Source organism: Rutidosis leptorrhynchoides, unplaced genomic scaffold (genome assembly GCF_046630445.1).
Source record: "Rutidosis leptorrhynchoides isolate AG116_Rl617_1_P2 unplaced genomic scaffold, CSIRO_AGI_Rlap_v1 contig313, whole genome shotgun sequence".
Lineage (NCBI taxonomy): Eukaryota > Viridiplantae > Streptophyta > Magnoliopsida > Asterales > Asteraceae > Rutidosis > Rutidosis leptorrhynchoides.
Window position 1 is genome coordinate 24,658 of NW_027266556.1, and position 12,542 is coordinate 37,199.

The following is a 12,542-nucleotide window of genomic DNA, read 5'->3' on the forward strand; positions in this document are numbered from 1 at the left end:
GTCTTTGAAGTCGGAGGGAACCAAATCCAAGGAAACCTTCCCTCAAATATAGGGGTAGTATTGCCAAATCTCCAGTGGCTTTCAGTTGCAGAAAATAACTTTACAGGGAATATTCCTCTTTCAATATCTAATGCCACCAATCTCCAAGTTTTTCAAGTTGAAGGAAACAAATTTTCAGGACAATTACCTTCTTTCGGAATCTCACACAAGTTACAGAGGGTTGTCTTATGGGAAAACCATCTTGGAAGTGGAGGAGCAGTGGACGACTTTAAATTCCTCTGCTCTTTATTAGCCAATGCCACCAACTTAGAGTATTTGTTCATGGAAGAAAACAACTTTGGTGGCTCATTACCCAAGTGCACCCACAAATTAGTCACAACTAGTTTGAAATGGTGGACCCTGGGTGAAAATCAAATATCAGGAAACATACCAACGTGGATTGGGAATTTAACCAGTTTGGAAGTACTGCTTATGCATCACAAACCTATTGGTATTCTTCGGTCAAATTCCTTCTAGTATCGGAAGGGTTAAAAGGCTCTTTGGGTTGGATATTCAAGATGCTAATCTCTAGGGCAACATTCGCCTTTACAGGGTAATTTGAGTGAGCTGAACTACCTTGACTTGAACAATAACAATTTTCAAGAAAGCATCCCTCCAAGTCTCACTAATTGCAGAAAGTTGACGGAGTTAGACCTTTCGCAGAATAATCTAAATGGCTCAATACCTTCTGGTCTTTTCAATTCAAATTTAATAATATATTTTAATGTGTCTATAAACAAATTGACCGGCACGATTCCTGTTGAAGGTAGGTATCTAAACCTTGAGAAGCTTGATGTATCATCAAATATGCTATCAGGTGAGATTCCTAGCACTTTTGGCAGGAAATTACAAATGTAAAAAAATAAAAATATATGTAAACATTTTGAAACGAAAGGACGGGTGGGTGGACATTTGTAGTCCGACCGGCAATGGGAATGCCGGTCGGATGACTAATTGTGTTGATTAGCAAAATTAAGCTTGAACCGGCAATGGGATTGCCGGACCGGCATCCTCATTGCCGGTCAAGCCTTTTTTTTTTTTTTTTCTCTCCTTTGCATTCCTAGCTTAATTAAGTGCAGAAATTTTTTTTTTTTTAATAAACACAGGACCGGCAATGAGGATGCCGGTCCGGCAATCCCATTGCCGGTCCTATATGTAATTAAGCTTTTGCAAAACATGATTAGCAAGACCGGCAATGAGGATGCCGGTTCGACTACATGATGTCCACCTCCTCCGTCTACTGTTCACAAAAGTAGTGGACCCGCACTTTTGGAGGTTTTATGAGCCTAGAAACCTTACACATCAACGATAACTCTTTTCATGGTAAATTCCTTCCTCTTTAAGTTCACTGCGAGGGCTTCAAGATATAGATTTTTCCAATAATAATTTGTCGGGTGAGATTCCTGATTTTCTTTCGAGCTTGGACTTGAAATATTTGAATTTGTCAAATAATAATTTCAAGGGAATTGTGCCAATCAAAGGGATCTTCGCAAATGCAACCGCAACTTCAGTTATGGGAAATAGTAAGCTCTGTGGAGGTATATCTGAATTCCCGACTGCCAAGATGCAAATCAAATGAAAAGAAGAAAAAAGGATTGTCTCATAAGACAAAGATAATAGTCTCTTCAACTTTAGGACTTTTGGGAGTACTTTTAATGGGCTTATTTTTGTGGTTTTTTCTATTTAGAAAGGAAAGAAATCAACACACTTCGAAAGATTCAGAACATTCACTTCAAAAGGTGTCTTACAAAGACATCATGGAAGCAACTGGAGGGTTTTCTTCTACAAATTTAGTTAGAGTCGGAAGCTTTGGAGCGGTGTATAAAGGAATTTTAGATCAGCAGACAATTGCAGTGAAGGTGTTTGACCTTTTACGCAGGGGAGCATCAAGAAGTTTCGTTGTGGAATGTGAAGCCCAGAGAAACATCAGACATCGAAATCTTGTTAAAGTACTAACTGCTTGTTCAGGTGTTGATTATCGTGGCAATGATTTCAAGGCTCTTCTCTACGATTTTATGGTGAATGGAAGCTTGGAAGACTGGTATATCCACCACACGTTGTTGGGGTGAATGGTGCAGATGTAATACAAAGAGTCTAAATCTACTTCAAAGAGTAAGCATTGCCATTGACGTTGCTTGTGCTATTGAATATCTTCATCACCACTGTGAAACACCGGTGGTTCATTGTGATGTCAAGCCGAGCAATGTACTCCTAGATGATGAAATGACGGGGCACGTAGGTGACTTTGGGTTAGCAAAGCTATTTTCAGCTGACATTCAAAATTCTACAGCAAATTGTTCAAGCTCTTTCGGATTCAGAGGAACAGTAGGCTATGTTCCGCCAGGTATTCACATTTTTCCTTTTTTCTTTCATGTTTTTCCTCTTATGGCAGTGTTTAGCTTCTTTATAATCTTTTATGCAGAGTATGGCATAGGGAATGAAGTGTCGGTATATGGTGATGTTTACAGCTATGGCATCCTATTGTTGGAGATGTTTACTGGAAAGAGACCAACTAATGAGATGTTTAAGGAAAGTCTAAGCCTTCACTCATATGTTGCGAGTGGTTTGCCTGAAAAAGTCGTTGAGATTATAGATCCTGTTATTGTTAAAGAGATAAGCAACTACAATAGACATACTGAAGCACTGGAGTTAATGATTTCAGTTTTTAGAGTTGGAATTGCTTGTTCGGTTGAATTGGCAAGTGCGAGGATGAACATGATTGATGTTGTTGCTGAGCTTTGTTCCATCAGAAACAAACTTTGTGCAAGACAACCATCTCGACCAAAACAAGCCAGGACTATTATATAACCAAAAGTCAACTGCTTCCATCTGATGTTTCCAATCTTGTTACTGTTCTATTTGCCTCAACATTGTTTTGTGAAAAGTGAACAAGTACAATATATTCCCCTCCGTTTCTCAATACAAGATTTTTTAAACTTTTTATTTTGTCTCAAAAATGATGACTTTCATGCCTAATTTTGATCAAAATATGTTGTATTTCCCATGGCTGCCTTGTTATGCTAATAGCTTAAAGAGCATGTATTGAGAGACGGAGGGACTATTTGTTTTTTTTTTTTTTTTAACCCAGTGGGCTATGATTACTCTGTTTCTATAACATATATACAATGCAAACTTTGGAATAGAAGTATGAATTATTAAATTTAGTCTTTTTTAAAAATTATAATATAAGGATGAATTCCGAGTTGTAAAATCTTAGGGATTATATGTAGATGACATGGCATGTTTGATGTTTCATGAAGCCAGTCATCCTAGAAGCTGTCGCGAGTTGGTGTTAATTCAGAGGAGGAGAAGAAGAAGAAGAAACAAAAGTTGCATCTTACCGTTTTGGCCAATAAGCTGCCCTTTGACGTGATCCTGAACTGCCATGCAATCCGAAGGTAACAATCCTGTAGCCTGCGCGATTTCTGTAGAGAAGGATGTCAGTTTAGCTGAACCAGACCTTGAGGACCAAATGTTACTTTTTAAAAATCTAAACAAGCTAACCAATCAAAGATCGGAGTCGGAATGAAGTTGATAACAATCTCGGAAGGTCAATATGGTGACTAAAACTCATAATCGAAAAAGCCCTCTTTTGATAAGAAGTAAGAACTACAGTTAAATTAAATCCTTGTTTTGAAACTTTTCTGCACTGATTAATTCGATGTCTGTCTCTAAAGTTTATATGTAAGCCATGAAGAGTCCTTATAAAGTCAGAACTCTCAACTCTATCTTTTGCTTTTGATTAGCCGGAAATAATGTTGTTAAAATATGATCGGAGACTCATGTTGCACCGAGTTACTGTCTCGATCACAGAGTCGGTTTTCGAGAATATGATATAGCTGCTGGTATAAAACCCTATGTAATGCCATTTTACAATTAGTGAGAAATTGAAGAAGTTTGCAATCACTGTTTTATTTTTTCAATACAAAGTTCGTTACTTTTACAAGAAAGTTCAAGTTTTTACTTTTCTTTTTTCGATTTGTTGCAAGTTTAGACAAAATTACATCACGTGAGTGGATTTCGAGTTATTGTATTCTTACATTACATACAGTAGGTACCTTTATGATTCTAGTTTTGAGTTGATTAACTCAGTAAGCCCAACAAGACTACAACCCGGAATAATCCTAACAATATTACAACTCGGAAAAACCTCTTTGAGCCAAACAACACTACAACTCTGTAATCACAATACCCATATTAACTATACTACAACTCGGGAAACAACTCGGTAATCCCAACAACTCTACAACTCGGTAAGCCTAACAAGACTACAACTCGGTGAACCAACCCAACAATACTACTACTCAGTAAGCCCAACCCAATAAGACTACGCCTGGGAAACAACTCGTTAGGCCCAAGCCAATAACACTACAAGTCTACAAAAAAAACCGGTTAGCTCCACAAGGCTACTACGCGGTAAACCCTAATACAGTACTTTTTTTGAGGCAAGGTAAAGCCTGCTACTAGTGGTCAAGCTATTTTTATTTTTTTTATTTTTTATAATTCGTCAAGCTAATTCGTCAACTCGGTAAACCAGCTCGTTTTACCTTTCGGAAAAAGGGAAAACCATACTTTCGTCACTCATATTTAACTTTCACTCGTAACACTCTTTTCGTCTCTCTTATTTATTTTTGTGTTAGCAAAAAACCTCATGATTTTCGATAGTAACTATACACAGCCCTCTCTATACATAATCCTTTGCCGTTTTTTAAAAATTAAGGTTACTGCATCGGAGAAACAATTGAAAGCATTAAAGGCTGAGCGTGATGAGATGTACAAGAAGATGGACACCGAGATTAGAAAGTCTTGCGAGAGGGCATCGGCCCGATTCCCACTCGATACATGTGGTCCTTTCTACAATTGAGTTCGCTTGGTCAACAAGTTGTGTACTATGAATAGATCTCTTGACAATTCTATCTAGTATGTAGGTTCTGAACGGTAATCTGGCCTTGAAGACTCATATGAGCGTTAATCAAGCCTGCATTTTGAGTTTTATTTGAATTTGGTAGCTTAAGACTATCTCTAGCTAACAAATGTATTCTGGCGCTAACAATGATGACATTGACATTTGAACGAAGGTGACGAATATCAATTGGGATATATAATTAATTAGCTGATTCCTTATTGTATCTTAATTTCGTAGAGATGTGCCTTTGTTCGTTTTTACATTATTGTCGGGCTATAATTTAGTTGAGAGATATTATTTGAATGGCATGTTTCACAGATGGTGGAGGCTGGGAATTCTTGAACATCGATGCCGGCAACTCTGATTCCGATAATTAAGAAGATTCGGAACAGGGTCTGATATGGAACAGTAAAATCCGAATTGAAATGAAATGCCAAAACTAAAAGGTATTGTTGCTACATAGCGAATGCCAGCAAATCTTAACAACACTCGATCATTTAATACAGTGAAATTGAAAAGCAAACTAGAAAGTTTTAGCCTTTGCTCGACTCGACTAAAGAATTAAGTATCGAGCTACCGAATTCAGAAACACATCAATAAATCCGACTACATAAATTGGTTATTCTCCGTATACGTTATACAGCTACAGTTTGACCTATTGTTGTATCCTCATAACACATAACTCGAACAATAAACCAGTCATTTCTTCATTCTGATTTTTTACCCTTTGATTTTTCTTTCTGCTGCGGTCGAAGAAGAAACTTTGATATCCAGACAGCCAATAGCGTTGCCTCGATCGGTCCAAGCCAGTAAACAAGTAAATGCTCCATAGTTAGATGATCTCCACGAGCATATGCCCATCCTATCACCTAACAGATATGAAAAAAATCAATCAATATACCCTATTCGTCCTTGTATTTTATCATCCACTTAGAGGAATTGGTCCATTTTTAGTTCGAATATGCATATTATCCAAATAACAGGATAAACAAAACTTACCGAGGCCGGGTTCATGGTGCCACCAGTCAGATCAGCACCAAGGATGTTAAGAGCTAATTTGCAGACACTTGAAATCCACGTCTTCATGAAGAAGCTATCATTTACTTTGCTAGAAAGCAACTGTGAGATCAAAACAATTGAAAATGTAAGCAATCCTTCTGTCAGTGCACCATGAAGGATGCCAACGTTTAAGCGTGGGCCACGTCCTGCTTCAGGAAGAGTCTCCATAATGAGCCTAACTGCATAAACAGATCCGAGAACCTGATTGAAAAAACTAAAATACAAAATTAATCCTCAACACTGAAAAGGCCATGTTTTCTTTGTTAAAAATTTGAACAAAATATATCAGAGAATATATTTACAAAATGACAGAAGCATAAAGACCATGCCAAAGGAAATTGGCGTAAGAATGGATATGTTAATAAACAAAGCCGTAAATTCCAAAGCACACTTGATAATAATTCATCACTATCATGAATCACTAAGGAAGGTTCTACCATAGTTAAGTTATTGACGACGGTTAAAACCTCTATCTACCATTTATCACATTCAGTATCTAGTAAATTACAGAAATGTTCTCCATTGACACTTTTCTCACCAGTTGCTAGAAAATGAGCTCAGTATACCAGACTACAGGTCGGAGATTCAACAAATTACAAAGAACCCCACCAAATGCAATGCCATCAAATCGAACAAACAGCTACGCCATCAGATATCGGTAAAAATCAGATTTTTTTCACATTCCATTCTTACAGAACAATCTACAAACTTCACTCAAAACAGTATTCACATTTGGCAAACCATTGCAACAAATATAATCACATTTTTGCTCTCTAAACAAAGAAACCAAAACTCAATTTCATACTACTAATTAATGAAAGCTAACCTGGGCAGGAATTCTGGCACCGATAACGAAAAGGAACGTGCTTGAATCCCCAGTAATTGCAGAGGACAAAACGGTCAATGGATTGTAAGCTCCTCCTCTGGTAAACTTTCCCAAGAAGGCAAAGAAGAACATGTTGACGATTTTCAACGCGCCATTGATGAACTCGCCAGTTGGGTCATGTCCGAATCCGAGGATATTGAAGACAAACACTTTAATCAAGACATTCGACCATACCCACATGAAAGCAATCACGAAATCCGTTGCCAGCAACGCAGCTCCCCCCATTGAAATTGATTCGATTCAAAACAATGGCGAGAATCTTTGTTCAATAATAATGGGAGATGAGCTCACTCATGATTATAGTATTATTAGTATTATTTTATACGACAAAAGTAAGAATAATTTAAGACATGTTGGGCGGTTTTGGCTTCTACACATGAATGATATTCAATGCAGTACTTCGTTGAATCTTTTACATTTACCAGTTTCTCCCGCTGTTCTTAGTTCAGTTCGTTATCGGCCGGATCGGCTCAATTGACAGATTTGAGTACACATGATTAGACCAGATGAAGTCCGATCCAATTGAATTAGTTAGTATGATCGATTTGATCGGTCTACTGAACAATTTTTGTTACAGACAACCGATGGGAATAAATCGAATCAAAACAAATTGTTCAACATTGAATCGATCAGAATCGATCGTTGACTGAAGCTACCAAAGCCTAATCCTATATTGCAGTTTCTAATGGGCCATTTGACAAATGGGCCGTAGGAGAAATGGGCCTTTCTAAAGAGCCCAACGATAAATTTTTCCTTCCTTCCTTGTCTTGAAGAAAAAGAAAAGTCTCCAGAAAAAGAAAAAACAAAAAAGGACTCGCAGTGTAAAGCTTGTTTTGAGTTGATATCTTTTCGATTTTTATTTTCAAGAAAATCAAATTCAAAAGAGAGAGCGAAAATGGCCAGCATAGGAACTGGTTATGATCTATCGGTGACGACATTCTCTCCCGATGGCCGTGTTTTCCAGATCGAATATGCAGCCAAAGCTGTCGACAACAGCGGGTACACTCGCTCACAATCTCAGTTAGATTGAATTTTTTTTTTTGGTTCAATAATCATTGCCGGGTAATTTATGGTTTTTTTTTTCCGGTGCTTGATTCAATTGCAGGACTGTTATTGGCATCAAGTGCAAAGATGGGATCGTTTTGGTAATTCTTTTGATGTTTTATCTCGACTTTGTCAGTACTGTGTTATGTGTGATTATCTTCAATTTTCAGCTAATTGATTATAAATATTTCTTTTTTAAAGGGTGTGGAGAAGCTAATTGCATCAAAGATGATGTTGCCTGGTTCCAATAGAAGAATTCACTCTGTGCATCGCCACTCGGGCATGGTACGCACTCTCTTCTCTCGACAAATCTATTTTTTAAAATTCTTATTACTCTATTTAAGCTGGCTGCTGCTTGAGTTAATGTCTAGTCTTTTTGTATGCTGTAAAGTCCTAAACTTTTCCTTTTGAGTGGTAATATTAATGCAAGGAATTCCATCTATGTCAAAAAGTTAAGAGCTTTGAAACCTACACTTCTTAGATGATACTAAAATGGGAGTTTTCTTACTTATAATATAATCACTAAGAACTCGTTTAGTGAGAGTAGACTTATACTGTTTCATTCCTCCTCATAGATTTATGGGATCTGAGAGTATATGTTTATAGTTCTTGTTGGCAAAGGCAATTTTATGTTTATTTCCTGCTTATTCACAGCCTTTCATATGTATGTCATTTTTTCCTTCCAATAAATTCTTGATGTTGTTTTCACTTCAGGCTGTAGCAGGACTAGCAGCAGATGGGAGGCAAATTGTTGCTAGGGCGAAGTCCGAAGCAACAAACTATGAAAGGTTTGCTCTCTGAACTACATTTGTTCATGAGATGTTCAGATACTGAAGTCCAGATATATAAGTTATATTAGCTAGCTGAATGGTGAGGCCAAGGCTCAATTTGTAGCCCAGAAGTCACAGGTTTGAGCCACGAAAACAGCCTCTTTGCAGTTGCAAGGGGAAGGCTGTGTACAACATCATTTTCTCTCATACCCCCAAAGCGGGGAGCCTTAGTGCACTGGGGTTTGCCTTTTTGTTTTCTTTAAGCTAGCTGAATGAAAATCTAAAATTTGTAAAGTCGAATGTGGTATATAGATGACCCTAGGGAAGCTAATTAAAAAATCATGTTTGTAAGGAGTTTTGTCTAATGTTTTTGAAGTATTCACATCATTAGACCTCCCTCTGTCTCTATAAGATTGTTTATTTGGTAGAAATTTAGTGGTAAAAAATGCTTAGATACTGTACAGACTTCGCAATCAACAGCATCAGGGAATGAAGTCAAATGCACTTTCTGCAGATTCATCCCACTTATTTCTTGGCATGTGCTTGTCTCAGTTTTCCATGCGCCTTTATGCAGTTTATATGGTGAGCCGATTCCAGTGAAGGAGCTTGCTGAGCGAGTAGCCAGTTACGTGCACCTGTGTACTCTATACTGGTGGCTAAGGTTAGACAAATTATCATCTTCACATAATCTCCAATTTTGGGGCCTTTTCAATTTTTTTCAGCTCTCTAAGAAATTAATTGCTGGTTCTGTAGACCGTTTGGATGCGGTGTGATTCTCGGAGGCTATGACAGAGATGGTCCCGAACTGTACATGGTTGAACCTTCTGGAGTTTCTTATGTGAGTTAATGTTTACATCCTATGCTATGGTTGTAGTTTTATAATCGGAACTATTATATATTTATATGTCCGTCCAATACCTTTGCAGCTTTGTATCAGTATATTTGTTGAGTCATCCTGGTTGTACGTGGTATGGTATTCTTTTTTACTAACATATAGTTCATTCCTTCTAGAGGTATTTTGGTGCGGCAATTGGAAAGGGCAGGCAGGCGGCTAAAACGTAAGTTTTCTTATCTGTTTTTAAATATTTGGTACGGAACAACTAGACCAGCATGAGATAATTTGTTCCAGATGCATACTTGTGTTGAAAAAAATTATGTAACAAATTTGATTGCTTAAAGAAACCAGATCAGCTTCCATTTATTGGTTGGTATATTATTCATTATGATGTTATTACTGAAAATTCAATCCACCAGAGAGTGTTGAGGTCCTTATCTTCCACTTTTATATGGGAACATATTTTAATAAATGTCGAGGTAACTATTAAGTTGGTTGGATGTCAATTACTTGGGTCACATTAAGCCCTTATCATATGTATCAGAAGTTGCATTCTGTTGTAATCACTGGCTTCCTTCCATCCTGGTATAAGCCTCTTTAGGTCTAGTTGAGTAGTTGGTTAGGATTTCATGTTGGAAATTTGTGGATATTTAGTAGTTTTGAGTGACTGAATTCATGTTTTGGCTTGAGTACCTTGGCGAGGGCTTTGCTGCATTTCATCATCTCTATTTGTTTTTGAGCTGTCTATTTTGAAGTATTTTTCTTCATGCAGCATCTTATTGACAATGTCAAAAATTGGCGATGTTAACATAATTAAATGTATCTGACAGGGAGATTGAAAAGTTGAAGCTTTCTGAAATGACTTGCCGTCAGGGGGTGATAGAAGTTGCAAAGATGTGAGTGGCATAATACAATGCAACACTTCTGTCTGTATTCGTGGTTTAACAAGGCAACAGATAAATAATTTTTATTTTAAGGGGTTTATATAAAAATAAAAGACGTTCCTTTTCGTCGCATGTTAATTTGTGTCTCTGCTTGATGCTCAATCTTAATTCCTTTCTCATTGAACAATTTCAATTGACCATGAACAGCATTTATGGAGTACATGATGAGGCAAAGGACAAGGCTTTCGAGTTGGAAATGAGCTGGGTCTGTGATGAATCGAACCACCAGCACCAGAAGGTAATTTTAATTCATTAGAAGCCTTGGTAAAAAAAAATTCTAAACGTAACTGCTCTAAGAAATGCCATTATGTACGGTAGTATGGAAATATTTGAACTTGTTTCTCTTCAAGATTGTGCGACTGATTATGGAAAATAATTTGTAGCCACTAACTGTTCGCCTATGACTTCTTGTTATTTCAGGTTCCAGATGACTGTTAGAGGAGGCCAAAGAAGCTGCGAAATTAGCTTTGGAAGAGATGGATGCGGATTAGAGGAAATTTTAACTCACGGATCAGTTTTATGATGATGGTTAATGAACGTTCTGTGAGATGTTTACAAAAAAGAAAAGAAAAAACAATGTTTACGACTATTCTATTGATGATGGAATCCAAGAATTATTCGCGTTGTTAGCTGTAACTGTAGTCGTCATTGACTCGTTGCCTTCGAAACTTTGTACTTTTTAACTTATGAATTGATCCTTCTGTGCTTCAACATGGTTTTTCTCTCTTCCAATATGTGTTTGTTGTGCTTGGTCAATGACGAAGAGCCATTGTCATTGCTATTGATCAAATTTTTCGACCTGAAATTTTAAAGATTTCAGTTTTGTTTATTTATTCATGGGCCATGGCCACTACCTCGCTGGTGCTCTGCTGATGTGAGCCGATATTTCAACATGGAAAACTTGATACAAGGTGAATGTTGAAACCAAAGCAAACATGTTCAATTCACACAAGAGTCGCTGATATATTATCATCATTATTTTAACATTCCTCCATTTAGTATTCATTATCATTATTAGAATAATTAACCAACATGAAAGCAACATAGAAATATAATTCTTTTGCTGTTTCAGAACTTCGGTCAAAGATCAGATTTGGAGATGATCGGGACGACTTAACGGAACAATGATGACACGTCAGCGATTTGATAGATATGATTTTGGTAGAAATTTAACAGTTCAGATATACGATAGGTAGAAAAAGTTCACGAGATATGAAGTTATTAGCTAAATTTCAATTTCAAAATACCAAAAATGCAATTATCCGTAACTCTTATTCTTATTATTGTTATTATTATAACATTATTATTATAACATTACTACTCCCTTTTTATTCATTATTGTAGTAGTAGTAATTATTATCACAATGTATAGTAAAGAAACAGGTAAACAACAACATTAATTACCCCGTCGCAAAATTCACTTTTGTATATTAAAAAGTGACATGCAGACGGAGGGGAGTACTACAATACAACATATATTATAGCAATATATAAATATAACTATAAAGTCAGGTCGAAGACGATCGAGATGTTCTCTCAGCCTTAAAGTTCTCTGAAAATTCCAAAAGTGAGAATCAAAGTTGGACCCTGTAGCACAGAATGAACAATACCAACGGGGTAAAGAAGCGAATACAAGATCCCGTCGGAGGAAAAACGGTGCAATTCCCGATGGGGAGCTTAACGTAAACGGCGCATTTAGAGTAATCGAAGAGAAGACCATCAACGGTAGTGAAGATAGCCGATAAGAACCCTTTGAGGTCAGTCGTGGCTTGACCTAGACTGGTTTAGCCACCATTACAACTCACGAATGCATTGACGCCAACAATGCCGCCTTCCCCCCCAAGTGTCGGAGACAGGCAAATAGAATCGCTGAGGTTGCATTGAATTTTTCCGAGAACAGTTATACTGTTTACATGAGTGCCGCCCAGGAGCGTCAAGGCTTCGACGGAGGCCGGTGTGGTTGTTGTGGTACCGATGATCAAGATGATCAGAGCGATGAGAATGCTTGAAACATGAGTAGTTGCCATTGTGGATATATTATTATGGATCGAGAGATATA

General features: G+C 37.3%; 2 protein-coding genes across 2 annotated transcripts; one reads left to right on the forward strand and one right to left on the reverse strand.

Annotated features, from left to right (window-relative positions):
• Nucleotides 1-5,652: 5,652 nt before the first annotated feature.
• On the reverse strand, nucleotides 5,653-7,115 carry LOC139882830 (probable aquaporin SIP2-1). Its single transcript, XM_071867093.1, has 3 exons — nucleotides 6,831-7,115; nucleotides 5,945-6,205; nucleotides 5,653-5,814 (listed from the first exon to the last, which is right to left on the reverse strand). Exons 1-3 carry the CDS (start codon nucleotides 7,113-7,115, stop codon nucleotides 5,653-5,655), a joined length of 708 nt encoding a protein of 235 aa, XP_071723194.1.
• A 670-nt stretch (nucleotides 7,116-7,785) lies between these two features.
• Nucleotides 7,786-10,921, forward strand: LOC139882831 (proteasome subunit alpha type-3). Its single transcript, XM_071867094.1, has 10 exons — nucleotides 7,786-7,889; nucleotides 7,996-8,035; nucleotides 8,136-8,219; nucleotides 8,649-8,722; nucleotides 9,279-9,365; nucleotides 9,458-9,542; nucleotides 9,716-9,762; nucleotides 10,370-10,435; nucleotides 10,631-10,721; nucleotides 10,904-10,921. The coding sequence occupies exons 1-10, from the start codon at nucleotides 7,786-7,788 to the stop codon at nucleotides 10,919-10,921; spliced, it is 696 nt and encodes a 231-aa protein (XP_071723195.1).
• The last annotated feature ends 1,621 nt before the right edge of the window (nucleotides 10,922-12,542 follow it).